Genomic DNA, 27034 nt, shown 5'->3' on the forward strand with positions numbered 1-27034 from the left:
TGAACACAGCGAGTTGGCGTCAGATTGCTGCAGCAGCCCAGGACATGGAGGTCCCACTCGGCCTGCAGAGGATGCTTGCTAGTTGGATGTGCGATCGTCAACTCGTATTCGACACCAGAGAGGGACCAGCGTCGAGGCGCCTGAGTGCGGGTGCCCCACCCTGTGGAATACCATGTATAACGATGTTCTCTCCATCGAGCTCCCGGACGGAGTGGAACTGGTTGCATATACTGGTCCGGAGGCGGCCTCAAGGCGCGCGTCGAGCGAAGTCACGGTGGTGAATGAGAGGATGGTGGCACGTCAACTCAGCATCGCGCCGCTGAAGACGGAGGCGGTTCTTGTCTCGAAGTGGGCCGGTGGCAACTCAGTCTCCGTTTATCTGTACTCCAAGATATCGGATCTCCTTTCTCGCAGTCACTACTTGCCCGTTGATGGAAGTTATCATGGTTTCCACATCTTAGGGGTGTTGCAAAGAAGGCACAACGAGTCGGTAATGTAGTTTCCAGACTGATGAGGAGCCCTAGCGGCCCCAAAGGAGCGAAGAAGCGGGCTGTTTGCATCAGTTGTCAGAGTCGTGTTGACAGGTGCAGAGTAGTTTTGTGTGGGCTCCAGAAAATTGTGTAATTATCGCATGAAAAGAAAGGATATTGTCCGATCTGATCATCGATAATTGTGTCCAAAGTAATTAAGTGTCTGTGAAAGAGTTTAATGTTTTGTGAATGTCGACGGCCGCGCCGGATAAAGGGTTTTAGTGAAACCGTGTTTTGGCGGGCAGTCGACGGCGTCACCGGTCTTTTGTGTTACAAAGGTAAGCACGGTGTCGGTGTCTGTTTTGTGTGTATGTGCGCGGGCGTCCCTTGGGTTTGAGGCTTTGGCCCGGAAATTTTGATACGGTCATGGAACAGCAAAACTGTGCGAAATGTTCCAAGACCGTAGCTGAAAATGAGGACTCTGTTTTTTGTAGGGGAGTGTGTGACGGTATTTTTCATCGTCGCTGCACCTCCTTGAAAAAAAGTGAATTTAGATTGTTGAAAGACAATCAAAATTTGTGTTTTCGATGTGACGCTTGCGTTGCAAAAAAACCGCCGGGAAAGAATGCGGACGAGACCTCGGGTGGTGGTGTTTGTACCATCGAGCGTTTGAACGAAATGCTAAAATCGTTCGAGCAAAAAATTGAGCAGAGATTAGCAAAGGATTTGCAATCCTTTAGAGAAGAGATAGAGCGAGACAACAGGTTACACGCATCATCGCACGGTAACAGTGTTGACAAGCGTCGGCTCAGTGAGCCAGATTTGCAGGTGACAATTGTTGACAATCCGAGCGTGGTCGTGCATCCAAAGTTTGTTAAGAATGAGGTCTCAGTCTCGACTTTGTTAGAAAAACCTTTAGTAAATGAAACCACTAATTTAGTGACTAGGTCTAATTTGGTCAAAAAAACATTGACAAATGGTAGTAACAGCTCTGTTTCGACCATAGTAAAAAAATTTGACGCAGGTAATTTTGCTAAAGCATTACCAGCACCAGCACCCGCTAGTAGTCAGTCGGACCAACATCAGCAGAGAAGATTAGTGATCATTCCGAAAGCTAATCAATCTTGCGCTGTGACAAGGACCGACATACGAACTAAGCTTGATCCGAGGCGCCATCAGCTTTCGGACTTTCGCAACGGTGGAGAGGGCCAAATTTCGGTACAAGTTCCTCTTGGTGAGAACTTGAATGCCGTGAAAGATAGATTAGGCTTAGCTCTTGGTGAGGCATACACGATTTCACTGCCTCTCGCAAGGATGAAATTAGTTGGTATGACCGAAGACTATTCTGAAACGGAATTGGTTGACTACCTCAAAACTCAAAATGAGGGAATTCCGTGGTCTCATGTCAAGGTAATAAAGAAATACGAAAACAATTTGCTTAAATTTGAAAAGTTTAATGCTATTATGGACATTGATGAGGACTCAGCTCGGTGTCTTGAGGGACGGAACCTGGTTAAGGTTGGATTCGATTCGTGCCGTATACATCGAGCAGTCAGGATTTTGCGTTGCTTCAAGTGTGCAAAGTTTGGACATATAACCAATGACTGTAAAAATGAGTTGGCCTGTTCAAAATGCGGTGACAAACATAAACCAGCAACTTGTAAGTCTGTTGTTTTTAAGTGTGTCAACTGCGAACGGGCTAATAATGTGAGCACCAACAACTTCGACACGAACCATGCTGCAAATAGTAGTGTGTGTCCAATGTTCCAGAAGGAGTTGAACAAAAAAAAGAAGTCTACGCAATAGCAAGACGGTTGGGATATTGTTCGGCAGTATGAAATATTGTATATTAATATTGCTGGGCTGCCAACCTACTATGCAATGTTGCGTACGACAGTAGAAAAAGTTAAACCATTGATGGTTCTAGTTGCCGAGACACATATCACGGAAGTTGAAGCTTTTGATCAGTTTCACATACCAGGATACCGTGTCGAATCTTGTTTGTCTAACTCGCGACATACTGGAGGAGTTGCAATATATGCCAGAGATTCGGTTGTTTTCAAAGTTTTATTAAATGAAATGAAAGAGGGCAACTGGTTTTTGGGTATTGCGGTTGCTCGCGGTGTGACAGCGGCGAACTATGGAGTTGTTTATCATTCACCTAGTTCTAGTGACTCTGGGTTCGTGGGTGTTTTGGAGGGGTGGCTGGACAGATTCATCGATTTCAATAAACGTAATATTGTGGTTGGTGACTTTAATATCGATTGGTTGAACACTGAAAAGTCGGTTCCCTTAAAAAGAGCAATGGAAGCAGTCAACTTGAAACAACTGGTTAACCAGCCGACTCGCATCACGAGGCTGAGTAGAACCCTGATTGATCATGTATATTGCAATTTCGAGTCTTTGTCAGTTGCTACGGTGTCGGCTCTCAAGATAACTGACCACGAGACTCTAGGGTTGAGCCTTCGTAATGAGCATTCCAACATAGTCCAAAAACGTATTTCTTGTTTGACCGGATACTCCAAACCATCTCTTTGCAATTTCGTTAGAGAGGGTTTGCAGAGTACAATTTCTGGTTTTAACGAAACGGCTAAAATATTGTGGGATACTCTGGAAAATGCCATGAAAGCCTTCACAGTGGACCGAACTATTGCCTGTAGGGATTCAAACAAGTGGTATAACACAGATCTAGCAAGGCTTAAGAGCAGAAGGGACTGTGCCTATGCCAAGTTCTTAAGGACAAACATTTCTCAACAGTGGTGGGAATACACCGCTTTGAGGAATGAATATACACAGCGTCTGAAAGAAACAAGGCAACAGTTTTTTAGCAACCAGATTAGGGACCACCAAGGTAATAGCAGGGAACTGTGGAAAGTCCTCAAGTCTATGCTAAAGCCAGAGGATAAGCCTGGTTTAAGTGTAACATTTGAAGGATGCGCCATTTTTGAGGAAAACACAATTGCTGAAAGATTTAACACTTTTTTTGTTGATAGTGTCAACTCTATTCATCAAAGTATTCCTTCCGTGGCTGAACCTTTGGCATTGAGACCGAATAGTAACCCAAGACAACAATTCAAGTTCGAACCAATATCGATTGAAAAGCTCAAATCGATTTGTTTTAGCTTAGAGAACAAGGCTGGAATTAGCAAAGTGAATGCTCAGGTACTGCGTGACTGTTTCCATGTAGTTGGGGGGGTCCTTCTTTCACTGATCAACCAATCATTGGAGGAGGGAATTTTCCCTGACTCGTGGAGGGAGTCTCTAGTAGTGCCAATTCCTAAAGTGTCAGGAGCCACCAATGCGGAGGAGTTTCGTCCGATTAACATGCTTCATATACTTGAAAAGGTGTTGGAACTTGTTGTCAAACAACAACTTGTCCAGTATCTTGACAGGAATAACTTGCTGGTGGAGGAACAGTCGGGCTATAGAGAAGGACATTCTTGTGAATCTGCGCTGAACCTTTTATTAGCTAAGTGGAAGGAGTTAATGGAGCGAAAACAACCGATTGTTGCAGTGTTCTTGGATTTGAAACGGGCGTTTGAAACGATATCGCGACCTTTGTTATTGGAAACAATCAAAAGGTTCGGTATCGATGGAGTTGAGTTCGAATGGTTCGCATCTTATCTCAGTGGAAGAACGCAACGAACAATTTTCATGAACTGTTGTTCAAACCCTGTCGAAAACACCCTTGGGGTTCCACAAGGAAGTGTTCTTGGTCCAGTGTTGTTTATTATGTATATAAACGACATGAAAAAGGTTTTACAGTCATGTGAAATCAATCTTTTTGCGGACGATACAGTCTTGTTTGTCTCGCGGAAAGATTTAAAACAGACCAAGGAGCTTTTGAATGTCGATTTAGATGCCTTAGATGGTTGGTTAAAATACAAGAAATTGGCCTTAAACATCAAGAAGACCAAATTCATGGTATTGTCTTCGAGACAAATTACTGACCAATCAGCTATTGTCATCAATCAGGAACCAATCGACAGAGTCTCCCAGATAAAATATCTGGGAGTTATATTAGACGAAAAACTGTCTTTTGGGCCTCATATTGACAATGTCACCTCAAAAGTGGAAAAAAAGTGTGGTGTTATTAGTAGATTGGGCAACAATCTGAATTTTTTCGGAAAAGTTCAGCTCTACAAATCGTTAATAGCACCGCACTTTGATTTCTGTGCATCAATTTTATTTCTCGGCAATCAAACACAGTTACAGAGACTGCAGAGGTTGCAAAACAGAGTCATGCGAATGATTTTGTGTTGCGGCTGGTATACTCCTTCGGTTGTTATGCTCGACGTCTTACAGTGGATGTCGGTCAAGCAGCGGATAGTGTTCCAAACTGCAGTCTTTGTGTACAAAATTTTGAAAGGCCTGGTACCAACGTATTTGGGGGAAAGGATAGTGGTTGGGTCTGACGTGCATCGGTATAACACTCGTAGTGCCGGTGAGCCGAGACTTCCCAGCTATCTGTCTGGAAACGCCCGAAATTCGTTGTTTTTTAAAGGAGTACAATGGTACAACAGGATGCCGAGAGAGATTAAACAAGCGCGAAATCTAAGGGAGTTCAAACGCCTATGCGCCGTATACGTGAAGCAGGTGGTCTGACGCTGTGCTTGTAATGTATTTAGTAAATGTTGTAGTTTTTGAGCCCCGTAGTATTGCATTTGTCAACACGGTCTTTGACTATGGTGATGATGAGTAAAAAAATGAACAGGGACTTTTTATTTTTATTACTTAATTTAACTTAATAGAATGAATGAGTCTACATAGTTTTGAGACACGCGCGCGTGAATGAGGACAATTGGTGGACATGGCTGTACGAAAAGAACTAGTAGTATCTACACATCTCGCTGTAGTTGGGTCCCTTTCTGTTCTTGATAGTGGCACCACATTATCAACCAATGGTAATTGGCGGTGTGAACTACAAACAGAGCAGAAATACCCTTTTACACTCCGGAAGGTGGTGCTTCGTTAACCTTGGGGGACTCGGTGATTTGCCTTTCGAGGTGATTGCTCGGGACCGTTGTACGCAAGGAACAAGATCAGGTCCCTTAAGTAGTACTGGTGGGTTTCACCACACTATCAAACTGTGCGAAAATACCTGCCCTACTCCGGAAAGTGGTCCCCTTTTGCTAGTTGGGAAATCTAAGATGTACCTCTTTGTGCAATTGATGGCGACCGTTGTATGAATGGAGCAGAGATGGATGCGATTGTTCTGGAGAGTAATGCCCCAATGCCCCCTCTCGTTTGATGATTTATATTCAATATCGCAAGATACTTTCGTCCCTCTCAAACCTATGTAGGGGTAAGCGGTGGGACTCATCATCAAAAAAAAAAAAAAAAAAGTTGTCGAGTCGGTTCAACGCTACGCGGCTCCGGTGTGGCACACCGTCGCTGAGAAACCGAAGCGCAGCGCAAAGTGATTCAGAAGGCAGCCACGGCCTTCTACACTGTCTCCTTCCGCGCCGCCATTGTGCACGTCTGGAGGCTTGCCAAGGAGGACGCCAAATGCTACGAGCGCTAACATCCAGGGGCACGCGACACCAGCGCCAACCATATCCGGGAAGAGGATCGAGCTGCAACCGTCCGCTCGTGGCAGGAGCAATGGGATGCAGACGCGCAAGTCGCCGAGATTACCTCGACGACACGCTGGACGCATCGCCTGATCCCCGACATCGCTGCCTGGCTGAACAGGACGCATGGCGAAGTGAGCTTCCACATTTGCCAGCTCCTCTCATTCCACGGCTTTTTCAGGGCTCACCTCAAAAGGATGGGCAAAGACGCCCGAGCATGCCATCTTTAGTTGCCCCCGATTCGGCGACATTCGCGAGGTGTTCACACAGCTAGGAGAGCAAGTGCCCGTAACACCGGACACTCTTCAGTGGCACCTCCGCGAACAATAGAAGTGGAGCCGTATAACCGCAGTGGTGGGACGAATTACGCAGGTGCTCCAGCGAGAGTGGAATGAGGAGTGCACCCGCGGTCCCAGGAAACGACGAGTAACAGGTTGGGTGATAAGTACCCGGTCTGACACATAGATGGCGCCGCTAGTATTAAATGCATATTTTTTTTATATAGTACCACCCGGTTGACAAAAATTCAAATTTTTTGCAGCTGTCATGTAGTACCAGCAAGTTTTTCCATGGCAGCTTGCTGGGACTCTTGCTGGAACTACATAGTACCAGCAACAATGTCAATTTCTGTCAACCGGGCAACCTTCAAATGATTCGTGTCAAAATTTGACGTCTGTATGTCAATTAGTTTGTGAGACAGAGCGTCTTTAGTCAAGCAACTTTTGTTATTGTGAAAAAAATGGAAAAAAAGGAATTTCGTGTTTTGATAAAATAGGGTAACTGTACCAATAGTGGTGCACTTAGTAATGTAAATACCAATTAGGTGTAATTTATGAGTGTTCTATGTGAGTGTAACATCTATTTTCACCGGAAACCATACAAAATACACGAAAAAAAGCGTATTTTTCTTCCTAGCCGGTTGCTCCTATTATGGTGGTTCTTCTTGGCGTAACGACCTTGTTGGTCATGCCTGCCCGTTAAGGGCTTACGAGACTTGTTTCCCTGTTGTACGTGGATAGTCAGTCCTCTCGTACAGGGGAAGGTCCGGTCTCGGTTGGGATTCGAACCCACGCCGTCGAGGTGGTGAGCCCCGGCGCTCATGGGTCGATTTTCTAACTGGCGCTACCGCTCGGCTGTCGCGGACCCCCATATTATGGTGGTATGGTTCCTATAGTTGTGCTATCGTGTTCCTATAGTGGTGGTAGTACGAAAAACTTGAATATATTTTGACTATTACTTATTTTTGAAGCATATTTCAAACAGAACGGTAAAATACTCCTTGACCAATGCGTTGTCATTGAAAAGACTGTATTGTTTTACCGAAATATGTCCAATTTTAGTTCATAAAAAATGCTTTGAATATTACAGCTAAAACTAAAGTATATGCTTTATAGCGTATCCTTCGCCCGCTTTATTTTTTCTTTCCTCTGCTTCTTCTGCTGAGCCTTCACTCCAGTTTCGCTTTGTTTATTTTGTAGAAACAGAATAAAATCACTAAATTTACCTGATTATATTGGCCAAAACCGGAATAAAACTAAAATATACTTGTGAAAAAATCTATGGCTACTATAGGAACAACTTGGGTTTTTGTGCCTATAGTGGCACTATAGTAAAAACTTTCGTGAAAAGTAAAAGATTTCGTGAAGACTTTAAATCCTTCTTATAAGCTGTCCTGTAGGAAAACCTTAACAAACTCACCTATACTATTGTATAGTGAAACACTAACAATAGTGGAGAAAGTCCAGAAAGCGAAATACATAACATTAACAACTGACGGCTGGACAAACTGCAATAACACGAGTTTTTATGCAGTTACCGCTCATTTTTTAAATGAACACAGCAACATATCGTCTTATTTGCTGCGATGTTCCAAATTTCCTGTAAGCTACACCAGTGAAAATATTTCAGAATGGCTGCGGAACGTCATGGTAGATTTTAAGATAAAAAGTAACATCGTAGCAATAGTAACGGACAATGCTGCAAACATGAAGTCAGCCGTCCAGTCTTAATATCAGTCATTTAAGTTGCTTTGCGCACGCACTTAATATAATAGTGTAAAAGAGTTTGAATTCCTCTATTAAAAAAACCATACATGAAGTGAAGGTAATTGTACAACATTTAATTCTACCAAACTTGAAACTTAAACAGGATGTGCCAACTCGGTGGAATTCCACATACGATATGTTTAGTTGATCTATAAATAATAAGGAACCATTATTATCGTGTATAGGAGTTCTTAATATAAGAAATACGCTAGAAAAAAGGGATTGGAAAGCTTGCTTTAAAGCATTAGGCATTTTCCAAGTATTTAAATTAGCAACCGAAGATGTTTCAGCTGAAAAAAAATAACCATTTTTAAAATGGGAGTGCTTTGCCGAATATTATTGCATGAAATGCTAAAAGAAGTACAGAACGAGGGTTTGAAATGGAGATTAAAGAATTAGTGAATGAATTAACAGCGGGTTTAAGAGATAAATTGTCCTGTTTTATAAGCAATCAATTAGTTTCTAAATCTATTTTACTTGATCCTAGGCATAAGCGTAATTGTTTTTTTAATGACCAACAGAAATACCGCGACACGTACGATTTAATTTTAAATAATATAGCAAGTTTGAAGGCAAGGCTAAATCGTGCCGAAGATGAAGTGGTGAGAGACTTTGCCGAGGAATGCCAAAGTAAAGCGATAGACCGCTTGTGAATACGACAAAAAAAGAATGTTGAAAAACCAACAAATAACCCCAAAGCAGCAGCCATTCACGAACTAGATAGCTACACGAATCACGAAGAACGCCAGTTGGTACGCCAAAACGTGCGATCCAACCATTGACGAAAGTTCGCGATACTGTATTTGCGGTCATGTTCGGTATTGGAAATATTTCCGGCCAGCGTGTAATTTGTCTATAATGGTAAGACAATACATGTTACCTTCAGATGGTGGAAGAGGGCCTATTATATCCATGTGGATGTGCGCAAATGTGTATCCGGTGTTTTAATTCGATCAATTGGCGTTTTGTTGTGGCGTTGTATCTTCAATTTTTGGCATGGAATGCAGTGGGTGACAAACTGTATGCAGTCACGATGCATGGATGGCCACAAAAATTGTTCTAAAATGGCTCGTGTGTTGTGTCGGTGCGGCTTTTCCGGGTCTTTGCTCAAATGCAGCAGTAAGCGGTTTGTGCATCTGTGTAGATGCAAAATCTTCGACCTTGTATGATGTCTTGAAAATGCTTCACGGCTAGATCGTATGTGCTCATCTTCATTTGATTTTCTTTTAACGCTTTGGAAAAAATGCAAGTGGTCGCGGGCCTGAGCTTGTACTTTGAATCATCCGGCACTGCAATAGGCGCAGTTCTTCATCAAAGTCTAGAGTCAATTTTGCGTCAGGACAAGGGTGAGCTAGGAGAGTATTGTTTGCTAATTCTTCTTTGCACTTTTCAAAGGCATTGTTCGTCTTTTCATCCCAATTCAGCTGTGTTCTGTCGTTACAAACGTTTCCAGGACACATTTCGTGCAAAACTCGCTGATTTTCCGCAGCTTGAGGTATGAAACGCCGGTAAAAGTTGATGGTCCCAAGGAATCTTTTCAACTGTTTTACGTTTGAAGGTTTCGGAAAATCGGTCGAAAGCATCTCCTTCGGAGCCAATTGAATCAATGGTAAAACAATTCTTTACCAGAAGGTCGAGGGCATCGTCTCCTCCGGATCCGCAGGCGCAAATGTGGTAGCTATGGTACACGTTGGTATGGGTACGCTTTCCCGGACACGGACCGAACACGGTTCAGCCAAGACGCGTCTTTGTTGCCACTGGTTAGTTCTCGTAGCCTTCGGCGGTGCGGAGTGGTTGCCCTAGGTGACAGTTGTCGATGCCGATCAGTATCCTGGGCCGCACTTTCTCGTAGGACGCCAAAGGCAGTCCCTTGAGATGCTGGAATCGCTTCGAAAGATTGGCGCTCTCCCAGTCCCGACAACCTCAAGGAAAGCTGAACCGAATCCTTCTCGTCACGTGTGGTCTCCCCGGTCATTTGTATATACAACGGATTGTGTGTCTCGACAAAACCGAGATCGTCCACCAGCTCTCGGCGTGGCGTACGAGTCTACCGTTCCTCCAGGGCCATGTACCGTTACCGGGATGTAGCGGAAGATAACGTTTCCACCGTCCACCACGTGGGCATTGCAGCTAACATTTGTCCAGGTTGATGCGGGCTCGACTGCGTCGTCATGGAGTAATTCGTGGGGTGTGGAGTTGAAAAGATCCTTCTCGCATAGCTTTCGAGACCGGCACTGACCCGGCTGACGACCTAAGCACCGTCTGCAGAGCTTCCGGTTCTTCACGATCAACCAGCGTCCTTCAACGTCCAGCTGCCCAAACGTGCTGCAATCAGCGAGCTTATGGTTGCTGGTTGCACGCGGCGTATAGTATTTTGCCTTTCTTCTGCGCGTCATGAGGTGTCGGTTCTGGTGTTTCTGTAATAGTGTGCGTGTTAATGCGGCTCACCTGGTTGCGACGGTTGTGTTCTGATGCTTTGTCGTCGTGAAAAACCACCGACAAACTCGACGCCTGTACAAGTCGTTCCAGCCAGTGCTCGAGGTCCGTGAGCGTGATTTGTGGTAGGTCAAGGCGGTGATCGTTCCAGCGCAGTCGTTTCGTCGGTGGGAGCTTTTCAATGATCTCGTGGAGCAGTGTCGCGTTGCATTGGTACTCCCACAAGCCGCACGCCTTCACGGTAGCACACATATTTAAGACATAAACACACATAAATCCACCAGCGTCTCGGGTCGGGTTGCGTCCGGTGATGGCATCCTTCGTAGTTTTTGGACGAGGGAGTTCGCTATGACATCCGGTCGTCCAAACAGCATCCGGAGCATGTTGATCGCCCCGTCAAGGCACGAGGGCAGTAGCAAGCGCTACCTAACTGCATCCAATGCCTTGCCCTTTAGCGCCTTTTGAACCTGGAGGAGGTTCTCTTCCGGCGTGTATCCGCACAATTCTGTTGACCTCGTGTAGCTCGAGATAAAAACCGGCCACTCTTCCGGGGCGCCGGAAAAGGTCGGGAGCTCGCGAGTTAACCCTTGACGATCCGTCAGCTGGCTTGCTGTCAGGGTCGTTTGCTGTGCCCATGTGTTGTGCATCGTGTGTGCCTGCTGCGGAGAAGTGTGGAAATTGGGTGTTGGGGTTAAGTGCGATGCACTTAACGCGTACGATGCACTCGAAGTGAACGCGGGTGCGGCCGGGACGACGTTGGCCACGCTACCCATAGCGCGGGGCGCCTGTACTGATGATGCCGGTGGGCAAAATCTCGCCTGCATTCCGAAGTTATCGGGGTGACACCCCGCTCCCGACACGATGGACGCCCTTTCCCTCTCGAGGCGTTGCAGCTCGAAAGTAATCGCACGTAGTCGATCGAGCTCGATCGTCCTTCGATCGATTCCGGCAACCGCGGGCTGCGCTACGGAATGATCGTCCATCCGCTCGTTCGGTTGGAATAGAGTCGAGTTGGCCATGGGTAGCTCGACTATCCGGCCCTCCTGCTGTTCCACCGCTGCTTGCCGCTGTTCGGTGGGTTTGTGCTCGGTCGCTTCCCGCTGTCCGGAGCACGTTTCCAGGGCGGGATGGTCACTCAACATCTTTGTTTTACACAACCACGCGCGATTTCTTGGCAAATTTCACTTGCGAAAACGAATTTAAGTTTGCGAAAACTAATTTTGAACTGTTGGAACTACAACTTTCAGATTTCGAAGAAGTTCGAAGCGAATAATTATTTCAGACTTAGTCAACTGGCTCGTCAAAATTAGGTTTATTCACTCGTTTTTCTGATCCTAACCCCCAGTACCTTTCGGGTTTCCCTTTTATATTCCGTCCCGGTGAACCCCTGTGGGCTCCGGTTCAAACTTTGAACTATTAGTCCCGAGTGAGCGTCCCCGTTCTCACTCCTCACTTCTCACGCTGTCACGCATGCAGCCCTGTCGTTTTGACAGCTTTAAAGTTTTAATTTCCAAGTTTTGCAGTACTTAGAGTATCGAGTGCCTTATTTAAGTGTTCGAAAATGAATTTAGTAGACTTGGCAGAGCAAGAAATTGCAAAGTCATCCGCATATAGATATTTTGTGCAATTTCTCATGCTAGGAACGTCCGATGTGAAGATGTTAAACAGCAGAGGTGAAAGGACACTGCCTTGAGAATATTCTATTGAGTGTTGAGTCCCAATGTTTACCCGGTTTTGTCTATGTGACATGAAAGACTCTATTAATCTTCCGCAAAGTTTCTAAGACTAGTGTCAATAATTTGCTGACAAGTTAACGGTCTGCAAATTAATGACGTTCGATCGAGTGCAGTCGATGCCGGACGATCTGCTGACAAACGCGCGTCAACTAAATGTAGAGGGCGTTGGTATGTCGAAGGAGAATAAAGTAACGAAACTTGGTCATTCGCGAACCGCCACTTGCGGAAAGCTGACTAAATTTTTAGCCTTCTTAAAGTGCTTAAAAAATATCGACCGTGTCGCCTTTTCCTTGTGTGAAATCCGAAACGCGAATCGACAACAACTAGAATCAACAACCTTTTCAAAAACCTTGCCAAGGCAGCTGAGCAAGCTAATCAGTCTGTAGCTATTTGGTAGTGAGAGGTCTTTTCCTGATTTCGGTATGACAATAACTTTAGCTCTGTTCCATGCAGAGGTAAAATAGCCAAGTTTGAGACAACCATTGAAGATCAGGTTAAACAGTATGATCGCTTTTTTTGGTAAGCGCTTCCTTACAGCATTGTTTATGCTCTCATAGCCGGGAGATTTTTTACTTTTAAGTTTCTTCAAAACGGCTGATACCGTAGATGTACCATATTTGGCGTAGTTAAGGAAATTCTGCATAAAAAATTGACTAACCAAATCAATGTTCGGTCAAATCAAACTACGTTTTGCACAGTGCTAGCCTAACTACCATAGAATACAAGTAAAATAAGTGAGAAACTCTTAAATTAATATTTCTTCAAGTTTCAGAAGCCCTTTGTGTGGCACATTATGTTCCTAACTTGGCGCATTGTTTTTGCAATGTTCCTTACTTGGCGCGATGTGTTCCTTACTTGGCGCACTTAAAACAAAATGGATGTAGTTCATTGAATTCAACAGCTTTATTCAAAATTCATCTTAAAACATTAGAAACACTTTTCAACAGCAATTTAAAAAACAATTCAGCTTTTTTTGTCGCGGACTTTGGCTTCTCTCGTGAAAATAAAACTATCTCCTCGCTAAATTTTATAATCTCATTCATCAAAGCCTTCTATGATTCAAAAATATCTAGCAGTGCGAACAGTCATATTCTCCACGGTGAATAATTAGGAACACTGTGAGCCAAACTTGGCGCAAAATATTTTCGCTTCAAAATTAGTATGAAAATCTCAAAAAGCGCCGAATCTAAACACGATTCATTGGAAATACTTACGTTTTTACAGTTTCTGATAAAAAAATCTTTAATAATGTTTCCTTTGTGGATAAATGATTGGAAACAGTTTCACCATCTCCTTAGTAGCGATGCTGGAGCGGGAAAAAAATGGCGAACTTGTGGGATGGAATGTTTCATTTAATTAAACATACATTCAATAACAAAAAATCAATAACATGTTTTGATGCGGATGTATAGTACAAAGATAAACAAAAATTTGACTACATATTTTAGGCTGAAATTTATTTATTTATTTATTTATTTATTATTGGTTCGCGTTATCTGGCATAGATTGCCTTCATAACAAAACATAAGTATAAATAATACGTAGAAAAGTAAACCTAGGGATCGTCAAACAAACTGTCTTAAACAATTTCTAACCTGGTTAACCGTCATATTCATATCAATTAGATTACTTATAGAATTATACGCCTCCATCATTTGTGTTAAAGGGTCACTAGTGCTATGTACTGTGGATCTGTATTCTACTCGTAAAAATTGAAATGTTTTGGAAACAGTCTAATATCGAAGAAAATATTATAAAGTGCGCCAAGTTTGGACCCGCGCCAAGTATGGTGCTTCTACGGTACGTCTTTTGGTTTAATTGAATTGTGGAAATTTTGCAGCGAGGAGTCTGCACTTTCGTTTGATGTAAGTAAGCGCCTCATAGATGCAGCAACCTCGCCGTCCATTTGGCTTAATGAGTGAATTGTTTTAAGGACCCTTGCACGAGTATGCTAAAACTTTCGTGCCTCTTTATTCTCTAATAACACACAAATTCAATGGACGCGCCGTTTATATACCATTTACCGTTTAGATCCTTTTCGACTTTACCGTTTCGGTGACAATCGTGTTGTTTTGACGGCAGCTGTCATGCCGTTGCTTTGTTTTGCAACAGTTAGATTGTGCGCAGACACAAATTCTCTTTTAAAAGCTTCGCACTTTCCTGCTGCGGTGATGAGGATTCGACCATATTTTTTGAGTGCAGGAATAGTTCGATGATTCGATTTAATAATGTTGACAAATTTCCATAGTTTTTTGTAGTTGTCCCTGGTCGAGTTCAAGGATTTAAGATTTTTTGACCATCCTAATTTCTGGTCTTGGATATTTTTTTTTCAATAAGTTTTTTGAGAAATTTGTAATAGTCAGAATGTTACATTCAAACACTATGTCTCTGACTCTTTTTCCTATAGATATACCGAATTTTTATAAGTAACAGAACGTCTTCGGACAGGATCAAATTGTACCTTCCTGGGGCTTATTTAGGAACCGCCGCCTCATGTGCTGATGTTATAATGGAAGCAATCGATTCGATCATGGCGTCAATCTGTGCGTCAAATGTATTAATGGTGTCTAAATGGCGTTTTAAATGATTGCAACTTTCACTAAACAGCAACTGTCAAACACTCATTTCACTCATGTGAAACCCAACTTAGCACGTCTAAACGCGAAATAAACAAACAATTTGAGTTGCGCAACTAAAATTTCACTTAACGTAGCCGGACTAGAAATGTATTTCACAGCGATGAAAGTTGCTTGACAGCTCGCGCAACTAACAGATTTAGAAGGAGTCAACAGTACAAAACTATTTGAAATGATCGTTGAACGAAATAAACAATGTCGTTTTATGCGATTTAAGTTCACTTCCATGATTCGCAACACGAAATGAGTATTATTATTAATTTTAGAGATGGAATAATACAGCTAATTTACAATTCTACATAGTTTGTTTACCCACTCATCATTGCCGGTTGACAATTAGCGTTAATTTGTTGTGAGTCGTGTAAACGCGTGACGCGTTAGGAAACTTTCAGTCCACTGAAATGAAGACGACTGAAAGTTTCTCTTGCATGAAAGTTGCTGTCATTTATCTGCACCTTAAGGTTGTGTTCGTGAGATTGATCCTGGAATTGATATGATTTTTGAACACTTGCCAGCTGGCATTACTGTAATCAAAAATTGAATCGTACACTTGAGCGTGCGTACAATCGGGAGAAAGGGAGAGAGTTACAGGGAGATGGCGGAAGTAAAGTTAGTAATGGTTTTCAGCTCGGATATGCAAGTGTTGATATTATTAAGAGTGATATCCAGGGTAGATGGGTTTCGTGAAGGATCGTTAGGAAAATACGTCGGGGTATTGGGATGTAATACAAAAACTTGGCCTTTTTGCATTTCACTGAATAATCTCTTGCCCGCAGGGTTAGAGGATATACAGTTCCAAAACCTATGCATCGCGTTTAAATCCCGGCGAGATGTTAATTTGCGAATGTCTTGCTCAAACCCAACTGATTGCGAAATAGCTCCGGGATTATATGCTGCAATAGTGGTTTACGCTTGACGCGTTTCCTTCGACGGGTGGCACATTCACCGACGAAGGAGCTAATAGTCGAGTTGTCGTTTGTCGAATACTAACTTTATTTGTCATCTGCTTAAGCTTATATAATTATTCTTAACCTAGTTACAATAGGTTTTTTGCCCGGTTTACTGATTTACTTGGTCGGCATTTTGTCCGGTTCCTATCGACTGTCCTACTGGCGATGTGCCTCGTCGCCTCGAGGGCCTTTACGCATGCGCACTTGGATACCTAGGGTTTCAATTATTTTCAGGTTCTGGTCACACATGGTTGAGAAAGCGATTGTTCTTTTAATCTGTATCAATATTCCTCCTTTAGGGCCGTTTGTCCTGTCAAGTCTAATGCCTGGTCTACACGAAGCGCAAAGCAACCTTTGCAAACGGTAAAATGCTGTGAGTTAGCGGTAAAATGCGGTCAGATAGGCAGTCAACTGTCAAAGTAAGCGAAAATCTGTTTTTCGGTCGGCGAGTGAAAAAACAGGTTTGCAAAAATTTGCGCACCTGGTATAGAGTGCCGGTGGATCGAAAATAGTTGTTTTTGATAATGTACAGTGGTTCTTGATAAGATTTCAGTGTACACAATACCTTTGTGCTGTTTTTTTTACAGTTAAACAATCAAAACAACACTGAACGCGCTTACATCTGCATCGGCGCACGAATAGGAACGTCTACACGAAGCGAAAAAAAGTGACAGAAAAAATGATATTTTCGCCTATATTTTCAGAGTTTTGCGCCTCGTGCACTAAGCATACAGCGTTTTACATCTCACCTAGCAACCGCGGTAGTGTATGTAGAACATCAAGAATGATAGCCTACTGCAGAGTATTTAATGTAGAATAGCAAAACCCACAAGTGGCAACACAAACGAGTAAGTAGAAAAATCATCACTTTCTAGGATCTACGAGAATGAAAGTTGATGCATGGATGTAGTAGGCACGACCAGTCGAGGGGTAACGATAAATGTACGAAACGCTATCCCCGTACTTTCCTATTGAAAACTCAAAATGAAAATGAGGGATATACACTCTATCGGCGACGCTCACCACATGACAATGGTAGAACATTCACGTCTCAAATTAAAGGAGTCAATATTGAAATAGACAACTCATAGATCGTACCATATTCGCCGATTTTGTCGAAGACATTTAAAACACATATTAATGTGAAGTACTGCAGTTCGGTACAATCGATTAAATACGTGTGCAAGTACGTCACCAAAGGAAGCGACATGGCGGTTATTGGCCTTGAGCGAGATGAGATCAGCAAGTATCAAATGGTTCAGGTGAGATCAGCAAGTATCGTTTCATGAGCGATTTCCTACTGTTGTGCATCTCGCAGTTCATTTAGAGAATGGTCAAAGAGTGTATTTCAACCTAGAAAATGCAGTACAACGAGCCGAAACACCACCAGCAACAACGTTGATCCTTTTGCAAGAACATTAGTTTATTCGGAAATGCCTCAATATTACTCATGAAATGCATCGTCAAAGAAATGGTTACGTAGAAAGCGAGGTCAACCAGTGGACACACTATCCGCAAACCGAGTATTGTTTTGGGCAAAACAGCAGGCTGAAAATACTGCTAAAAGAAGGTATTCTCGCAGACGAAAAATACCGTCTTCGGGCGCAGCACATTCTGTCGCGAGAACGTTTTGAGCTCGTTTCTAGCACGCTCGAATTATGGCAAAAACAATTAGTCGGTACACCTAGTGGAGACAACCACCAATATGTTTGGAAAAGAGATCTACAAAAAAAGGTAATTTTGTACTTCTCTTTTCTATTTTCTCTGTTTTTTACCCGGTGGAAGTATTATGCATATTGATGAGCGGAGGTGTTAACTATTTCACCCACTTATTGCTCAAGCCAATTAGTTGTATCGAAGCTGGGGCGAGGGAGATGTCAGAATCTGTTTATTTTTATATTTATTTGGTGAGAAGTACTCGTATTGCGACTGGTATTGAACTCTTTCCTTGGTTTGGAGGTGCGTCTATCGTCTTAACCGGTTGAACCAAAACCTTTGGTGAGTAAAGATGTGCTAGAAGCCTATATAAATACAGCGTGCGTGAATATTTATTTTAGAATTTGGAAATGCCTCGTAATACACCATCGACGTTTTCAGCGAAGAAAAGACCGCTGTTGGAACAAAGTAATATGCCGGATCCGCCACCTCCATTGATATGGCTCTCGCAAGACAGTGTTACTGCAAAACCCAAACGCCGGAGAACGCATGCTAGTAGTGCGCGAGTGTGTGCGCGTGCACCACAAAAGTCCCAACCCGTTCCACTGGAATTTGCCCAGGAGTCTGCTCCTTCAACATTGTGGGAAATTGAGTCTGACCCTTTACACTGTGTTGACGGTGGAGACTCCTCTTCCCACTGTGTTACAGAGGAGCAGCAAGGAACGTGTGGGTCGCCGTTGAAACGACAGGTATCGTAAAATTGGTGTTTATTTATGTAACCAAAACCTATACGAACTAACAATCTTTGTTATTCTCCAGATTGATAATCAAGAACTACAATCACCTTCACGAGAAATGTTGTTGACTGTTCCGCACTCCGAAATAATTGTAGCACCCATCTGTAGTACAACAACAATAGGCACACAGACATCCCCTACTAAAGCATCAGAAAACGAAGTGGCCGAGTTGAAGGAGGAATTAAAAACATTTATGTCACAATGTGACAAACGGCTAACGATACTGTCGAAAAAACTGGACCGTTTACTAGATTTATCTGTGCCGAGGGGTAATCTTAGTTCAAAAAGTGGATTCACCATGTCCCCACTCGAAGAAATGGAGCAGTTGATGGAATTCAACAAAAAATTAGACGAGCCATCATTTAAAGAGGCCGTGGAGTTATGGCTGACCACCATGATACAAGAAACGGATTGCCGTCGCCGCTTAAATGACGCCGTGGAGCTCTGCCTCCACAAAAAGATATTGGCCAAACTGACTTGGACAGGGGTCGGTAAAGACAAAAAAGCAATGCAAGTCTTCCAAAACGTGCTGGAGCTGTTAAAAAAAATAGCAGAAAACAACCATCTAGCAGTGTCGGATAAGTTTTTTGCAGAATTTTTCTAGGCTAAACTAAAAAATGCCCCAGCCAGGCTGCTGAATGAACAATCAAAAAGATCTACCGTTCATTGTTCTAAGCAGTAGAAATTGAAATATTATGTTTAATTTTCCTTAAATTATTTATATTCATGTTTATGACAAAAGAATTTTCATTCAAAACAGCAAAATACATATCTTTTTTACAATTGTGGGCAAACTTAATCGTACCCTAGCTACTTATTCTACTAACGTGTGTAACAGAGGAGCAAAATCTATTAAACCCTCACTTCTTTCTAAGGCAACTAACTTATATTTAACATGAGACAATGGAATCCTAAACACACTAACAGACAAATCTTCTAATTTCCCTACATACAAGTGCATAATCTCTGAACCAACTAGTGTCTGAAACATAACTGCCTTCTTGTTAAGTCTCCTACCTAATATTCTGATTGACCCTGCTTCCTCAACAATTCCCTGATACTGCACTATGCTGCTATCCGATGTTTTTGGTCCGAAGACCATTTGGTTCCCTATCTCTTTTACTCTTGGATACTTGGCTCTCAGCCTCGCTCTGACAAATTCAAAAGCTGCTTTCCCTGCTGTCCTATTCACAACCTGTTGTATATTTTTGTATCCTGAACGGAGCATGCGGTTCAACTGTTGCATGAAGCTTTCGAACCGATACGAAGAAATTGTTTCAAGGTTCCCAAACTTAGCAACGTCATCGTATACATGCAACAGTTGATAGAAATTACTTGAGATGTGTCCAGCACCATAAATTGAGCCGAATTGATCCACGAACTTCTCAAGCAATGTCCCCGCAAGCCTCCAATGTTCCCTGTAAGCGTTCGATGACAACAGTGTTATGGCACAAAAATACAACATATAAAAATCGAACGCATCCTGATCTAAGCTATGTCCCTAAGCTGGCATAGTGTAAAAACCTCTTGATCTCTGTACCTTTCCAAGAAGATAAGCTATTTAATGAACGTTTAGGGTTTATTCGAAGGAGGTACAATTTTGCACGTTTTGTCCCTAATATTCACTCGGCGCGACGAAGCTACGCGGCTTGGTGCACGGTACGAAAACGTGGTCGGATGCAACGAGCCTGACGCGGTGCGCAAAAGGACACACCAGGTAAGAGAAGAGAAGTTGGTTGCGCACGTCACTGGCTTTTATCCGCGCTAGTGCAACGTGCACTCCCTAGCTGTCCTGTTCTACCTGCGTCCGCTGTCCCTGTCTCCCGGTTCGCCAACCGGCCTTTTTAAGTTAAGACTGATATGCGCCAGGTGGCGTCCTGGTCGCCACAGTACTCCCCCTTAGAGCGGTGTTATCGGTATCGCAGCGGAATCTTCACTCTTCGTCCGACCCTGGTAACACCGGTCGATATGTCTTGTCCTGGTCGTCGTAGGATAGATGGTGGTGGAGTTGGTACGGCATGCGGTGCCGGTGGTTGGGGCGAAGGTTGCACGGCGGGAACCTGCTGCGTCGGCGGGACGCTGGGCGTTTCGGTCTGATCGTGCGACGTCGGTTCGGGTGCCGTGGTGGTTTCCTTAACTGTGTAGGCCGGTTTCAGACGGTCGATGGATACTAGCGTTGGTCGTCCATTGAGTAGTAACTGAAAAGACTTAAGATTTCGTGTAAGTACTTGGTATGGATCGTGATACGGAGTTGTTAGGGCGGGACGGACGGTGCCGTTGCGTACAAACACGTGAGTGCATTTGTTTAGGTCGTGATGGAAGAACGCGGTTCGGTTGGTGTGCCAAGCGGTGTCAGGTGGTCGGATTTTACCAACGCTGCGGTCACGGTGGATGCGGTGATGTCCGGTATCGGCACTGCTTCTGGCCAGCGGGTGAATCGGTCGATGATCGTCAAGCAGTATCGGTTTCCATTGCTTACTGGGAAAGCTCCGATTATGTCGACATTGATGTGGCTGAACCTGTCCTGCGTAGCCGGGTACGGTGTGAGCGGACTTTTGGTATGGCGGCTGACCTTAGCACGTTGGCAAGCCAAACAGTTCCTCACGAACTCGCGCGTCTTCTTCTTTATGTCCACCCAGACAAATCGCTCTGTCATCAGTCTGACTGTGGCTCGTGCTCCGGGACGGCTTAAGTCGTGAACAGCGTGGAGAAGCTGTTGGCGGAATGATTTAGTAATATACGGTCTAATTATTCCGCCGGGGCAGTCGGCGTACAGCGCTTTGGTACTTCCGGGTATCGGCGTCTTCTGCAGGGACAGATCGGAGGGGCTCTTCTGGTTCAGAATAGCTATAAGCTCGGGATCGTGGGTCTGTTCGTCGGCCAAGCATTCGAAATCGATGCTCGGTGTTACGCGTACTACTTCAATACGTGAGAGCAAGTCGGCTGTCACATTTTTTTCCCCTGAGACGTGGTGTATGTCGGTCGAGAACTGTGCTATGAAGTCCAGCTGTCTAGCTCTTCACGGCGAGGCGTTATCATGGGTTTGTCGAAAGGCGTACGCTAGAGGCTTATGGTCCGTATAAATACGGAACTCCCTACCCTCTAGTTGATAGCGAAAATGTCGTACGGCGAGATAAATCGCGGTCAACTCACGGTCGTAGGTTGAGTAGTTCCTCTGTGGTTTATCGAATTTCTTCGAGAAGTAACCTAGTGGTAGGAGTTGGTCGCCTACCCGTTGGTGCAGGACGGCTCCTGCGGCGAAATCAGACGCGTCTGTCCACAGCGGGAGTTCTGCGTTTGGGATCGGGTGTGCCAGCAATGCTGCTTGTCGAAGCTGCTCCTTGCAGCGAGAGAATGCTTCGGTTGCTTCGGGTGTCCAGGTGAGCGGCGTTTTATCCTTTTTTTTATTTCCCGGGGTCATTTTGAATAAGATGCCTTGCGTATCTATAGCGTTTGGTGAGAAGCGTCGGTAATAATTTACCATTGCGAGAAACTTCTTCAGCTCCATTATCGTTGTGGGCTTTTTTAACTCGGTGATAGCTGCTACGCGTTCCGGGAGGGGGCGAATACCTTCTGTATTAACCAGGTGCCCTAAAAAGGCGATCTCGGTCCGGTTAAATTCGCATTTGGCTGGGTTGATGGCCAAATGGTGTTGCTCAAGACGCTGGAATAACTGACGCAGTTGTTCGTGATGCTCTTCTGGTGTCGTCGAAGCGATGATCATGTCGTCGATGTACGGGAACACGAAGTCGAGTCCTCGTAGAACATCATGGATGAGCCGTTGGAATGTTTGTGCCGCGTTCCTTAGACCGAAGGGCATCGTGGTGAATTCGAACAGCCCGAAGGGAGTCGTGATGGCTGTCTTCGGGATGTCCTCCGGGTGTATCGGTATCTGGTGGTATGCCTTGTGCAGGTCGACCTTTGAAAAAATGGTCTTGCCATGCAAATACATCGTGAAATCTTGGAGGAAAGGCAAAGGATATCGGTCCGGTATAGTCTTCGCGTTGAGAGTCCTGTAGTCGCCGCAGGGTCTCCACGTTCCATCTGCCTTCTTCGTCATGTGTAGGGGGCTGGCCCAGCTGCTGTTGGAAGGACGACAAACTCCAAGTTGTACCAATGACTCAAACTCGTCACGGGCGGCTGCGTATTTCTCGGAGGAAAATCTACGAGGACGAGCGAAAGTCGGGTGTCCGGTAGTCTCAATGCGATGAGTGATTTCGGATTGCAGCTGCGTGCCGGGGGTGGTAGGCGAGGTTAACCCGGGAAATTCCCTTAATAAGGAAGCTATTGGTGACGATGATTCACAAACCTTGACGGTTGGCTCCTCCGGGTTATAGTCTGTGGCGCCGGGCGTGCGGAGGTTAGTGATGGCGTCTACAAGGCATCTGCGTCGTAGGTCGACTAATAGGTGAAAATATTCGAAGAAATCGGCGCCAATAATAGCTGTACCCACGTCGGCGATCACAAAATTCCACAGGAAATTTCGTCGCAAACCCAGATCCAACGTACGAAGCGACTCACCGTATACCGTGATTGGCGTGTTGTTCGCGGCGAAAAGTTTTATGGATGACGGTTTATGGAGAGCACAGCTGATATCTCGTGGGATTACGGAGACGTCGGCACCAGTATCTATTAAAAATGGTTGGTTCGTTTTTCGGTCCACTATGACGAGGCGATGAGTTGTCGATGAAATAGAGTGGACTGGTTGCTGCTGAACGTCTCCCGCAGATTGTCACGCCGACGACGACGATGCATTATTCCGTTGTTGACGGTTAACAAACGAGCACGGGGCTCGGCAGTTGCGAGCTTGTTGACCGTAACGCTGGTGGTAGTAACACAAGTCGTTTTCGACGCTACTAGTAGATTGGGCGGGCTGCATTCGGGTACGTGATCGAGACCGGTTGCGACCTCGATTCAATTGTTCCAGCACGGTGTCTAAACGCTGCGTCAATTCTGCTACTTGTCTCGTGAGGCGGTCCACTTCCCCATTTCGAACCTCCGACACCTGTTGGTATGCACCCGTTTGGTGGTACAAAGCGAACGAATCTAGGACGGAATCGGCCACCTTTGCCTTATCTTCAACGTCTGGCGAGACGGCGATCACCGCGGATTGTATGTATGGCGGTAAACGTCCTATCCAGAGGTCAACCAACATGGAGTCTGAGATTGCTCCGTTTGCCGTGCGTCGCATTTCGGCTAGCAGTTGGGACGGTTTCCGATCGCCGAGGTTCATATCGGATAACAATCGGTGTAAGCGGCTGCGTTGCGACTCCTCGAAATGTTGGACGATTGTCCTTTTCGCAGCTTCGTAGCGGTCAGCGTTGGGCACGTTATCGAGAAGATGGCGCAGCTGAGGGAGGATTCGCGTCGGTATTTGTGTCTTCAGTATATTGAACCGTTTGACGTGGTGGCTCGGAGCGATATTCCATGCGTCAAACCAATTTTCCGAAGCGTAGAAAAAGGTGTGGATATCGGTTGTATCCAATTCGGGTGGCTTGAGGCGCATTGTATTCACAATCTCCACTTGAAATTCCGGCGGGTCGGTAGAGGAATCGCGCGAGAAGTGTGACTCGATTGTTGGTGGGCCAGGGGCTATAAATCCGATTTCAGGGGCTATCGACGCGGTGGGGGTTTCTGCTGTACCCGGTGGAAACGGCGGGCTACGCATCATCCTCGTTGGTTAGTCGAATTAAAACGGATGGATCCTACCTTAGTTGTGTGCAGGCGGCGACTTCGGTGCGATGGCGGGTGCACGCGAGGAAGATGGCGGCGACTTCGGTGCGATGGCGGGTGCACTTCTCACTATCGTCAGCACTCGTCCGGCTGCGATGTCGATGGCGGCTACCCTACCATCACTAGCTTCGGGTGGAGATAGGGAATTCAATGGGCAAGAGCGAGATGGTGATAGCCTTGTCTCTTTTACACCAACGCAGAAATTCTCCCGTCCCGCCACCGCCAGAAATCTCTCCTTACCGCGCCCATCTGTTTCCGCGGCAGCCGATCCGAACTGAAAAATCGATTTTTGTGATTGGCTAGCCGAACCCTCATGTGTGAAGTCATCAAGTGCGCATGCGCAATGCAATACGGTACGAAGTTTAAATGCCCTGCGCGATCGGGTCTTCGAAGACCCAGCGCGAGCGATCGAAAACCCAGCGCGAGCAATCGTAGACCAGTCGAATACCCAGCGCGGTCGAATACGGACGTACGGTACCCGTACGGGTATACCCAGCGCGAGCGGTCATTCATGCATACGTACGCAGCGCAAGCGATCGCTAAATGAAGAGCAAAAACCGAAACGCGGTAGCCATATGAATTCGCTCCGCGAGAGGTTTAAATGGCTAGAGCGGGTTGAGCGTATACCGATGCATTCCCATACAGTCCATACAAACGACTACACACTAGATATATATTGGGCCTTTAGCGCACCGTTCTCAACAAAGAGCGACGGTCTTGCGGTAGGTGCGCAGAGGCCGGAGTGGAAACAACGCGGTTCAATTCCGCGTAACAGCTCGAGACATGAGAATGTGTAGAAGGAATAGAAGAAAATAAGAGGGAGGGCCCCGAACGGGGCCTCCATTTTTCGTTTTTGTCGTGGCAACTTCGGTTTTTATCTTCGGCTCGAGCTGGATATAATCTGAATATACAGGCAAGAATCCAGCTTTTACCCAGCGGCGTTTTACAAGGCGCAGTGTTTCGGGGGTACTCGCGATCCCCCGAAACACTGCACGAAGTAAAGCCAGCAAAATTGTGGCCAAATCGGGACACGAATAGTCAGAAAGCCCTACCAGCCATAGCTTCGGGTAGAGATAGGGAATTCAATGGGCAAGAGCGAGATGGTGATATTCTTGTCTCTTTTACACCAACGCAGAAATTACCCCGTCCCGCCACTGCCAGAAATCTCTCCTTACCGCGCCCATCTGTTGCCGCGGCAGCCGATCCGAACTGAAAAATCGAGGTTTGTGCTTCAAAGTGCGCATGCGCAATGCAATACGGTACGAAGTTTAAATGCCCTGCGCGATCGGGTCTTCGAAGACCCAGCGCGAGCGATCGAAAACCCAGCGCGAGCAATCGTAGACCAGTCGAATACCCAGCGCGGTCGAATACGGACGTACGGGTACCCGTACGGGTATACCCAGCGCGGTCGAATACGTACGTACGGGTACCCGTACGAGTATACCCAGCGCGAGCGGTCATTCATGCATACGTACGCAGCGCAAGCGATCGCTAAATGAAGAGCAAAGCAAACGCGGTGGCCATATGAATTCGCTCCGCGAGAGGTTTAAATGGCTAGAGCGGGTTGAGCGTATACCGATGCATTCCCATACAGTTCATACAAACGGCTACGCAGTAGATATATATTGGGCCTTTAGCACACCGTTCTCAACAAAGAGCGACGGTCTTGCGGTAGGTGCGCAGAGACCGGAGTGGAAACAACGCGGTTCAAGTCCGCGTAACAGCTCGAGACATGAGAATGTGTAGAAGGAAGAGAAGAAAAAAAGAGGGAGGAGGGCCCCGAAAGGGGGCTCCATTTTTCGTTTTTGTCGTGGCAACGCTTCGTGCCCCATACAAAACTTCGGGAAACGTTCTCAAACCGTTCGGTTTGCGGATAGTGGTGTAGCGTCGGTGGCGGGTGTCCGATAGCGGCGCGTGGAACAGCTGACTGGAGGTGATTAACCGGCTGGGTTAACTCGCGTTAGCGTGATATTAGATGTATTTTCTAACACCCGCTCGTATAAATTTGATTTCAATCGTTCGGCTCAGAGCTACTTACTTACCAAAAAAACTAAAAAAGAACTATTTTATTTTCGAATGCATTTTTCGAATAATTTTTGTAATTCCATCTAACTATTTACATAACAATGTGTATTCTTTTATCATCATTATAATAACCAACTTAACTTTGTAACTCTTAACTACTTTACAATAATTTGTTTTTCATTGTTTGAATTCTCAGACAATACTGGTTCGCTGACCGACTCACTCGGTAAACTATCCTAACCTGCTCCTATTCCGTATCTTCGCTATGCGATTATTACAATAAAAAAACTAACTCCGTACCCTTACTAAAAAGTTGAGAAACGCAAAGGACCATTTTTTTACTCTAGTTTTTCGGATGGACGCTTGGAGCCTTTAACGTATGGCGTTTTTGTGCCCTTAATCCCTTTAAGCAAGTGGTTTTTTGCGTTCCTAAACATTTTCGTAATTAGTACCTTTACCGCAGCCTCATGCGTGCCCTCGCCTCCAACACTTTGCAGTAATTTTCGAATGTTTCCGTATATGCAAATAGGCACTTTACCCTTAGCACCTTTTGCAGTGTATCCGGACCACGAACACTGCGTTGCCAACTGTGGTATGCATTTTTTCATGCGGTACTCCGAACGTACCTCGCGCGGATCAATATTGGAAGCCAACCAAGCCAAGACTGCCGAGAAATACTCTTCATCGAACAGTTTGGCGTTGCAGGCTTCCAACATTTCCCCGCTCGAAATTCATTCGAAGTTGAAGGCTAACGATCTGGAGGTTGAAGGACCTGGTGAAGCCTGCGCAACCACCAAATCGTGAACCTTCGCATAAATCATGCGCACCATCCTCTCAGTTGTATAAATTCCTTTGGAATTTGTATTTGTATTGTATTTTTATTTGTATTTCAATATATCGGCCTCGCAGGGCTACATATAGAACTTAAGACTAGAACCTAACATAACGACATAACATTAATAAAAAGCACCTAACCT

General features: G+C 45.1%; 1 protein-coding gene across 1 annotated transcript; it reads right to left on the reverse strand.

Moving 5' to 3' along the window:
• Positions 1-23031: 23031 nt before the first annotated feature.
• LOC131293858 (uncharacterized) lies at positions 23032-23970 on the reverse strand. Its single transcript, XM_058321909.1, has one exon. It carries the CDS (start codon positions 23968-23970, stop codon positions 23032-23034), a length of 939 nt encoding a protein of 312 aa, XP_058177892.1.
• Positions 23971-27034: the final 3064 nt, after the last annotated feature.

The sequence above is a fragment of the Anopheles ziemanni genome, chromosome 2 (assembly GCF_943734765.1).
Source record: "Anopheles ziemanni chromosome 2, idAnoZiCoDA_A2_x.2, whole genome shotgun sequence".
NCBI lineage: Eukaryota > Metazoa > Arthropoda > Insecta > Diptera > Culicidae > Anopheles > Anopheles ziemanni.

Excerpts from the sequence above, each read along its gene's own strand:
- LOC131293858 (XM_058321909.1), bottom strand. The coding sequence starts at position 23,970 with ATGATGCGTAGCCCGCCGTTTCCACCGGGTACAGCAGAAACCCCCACC.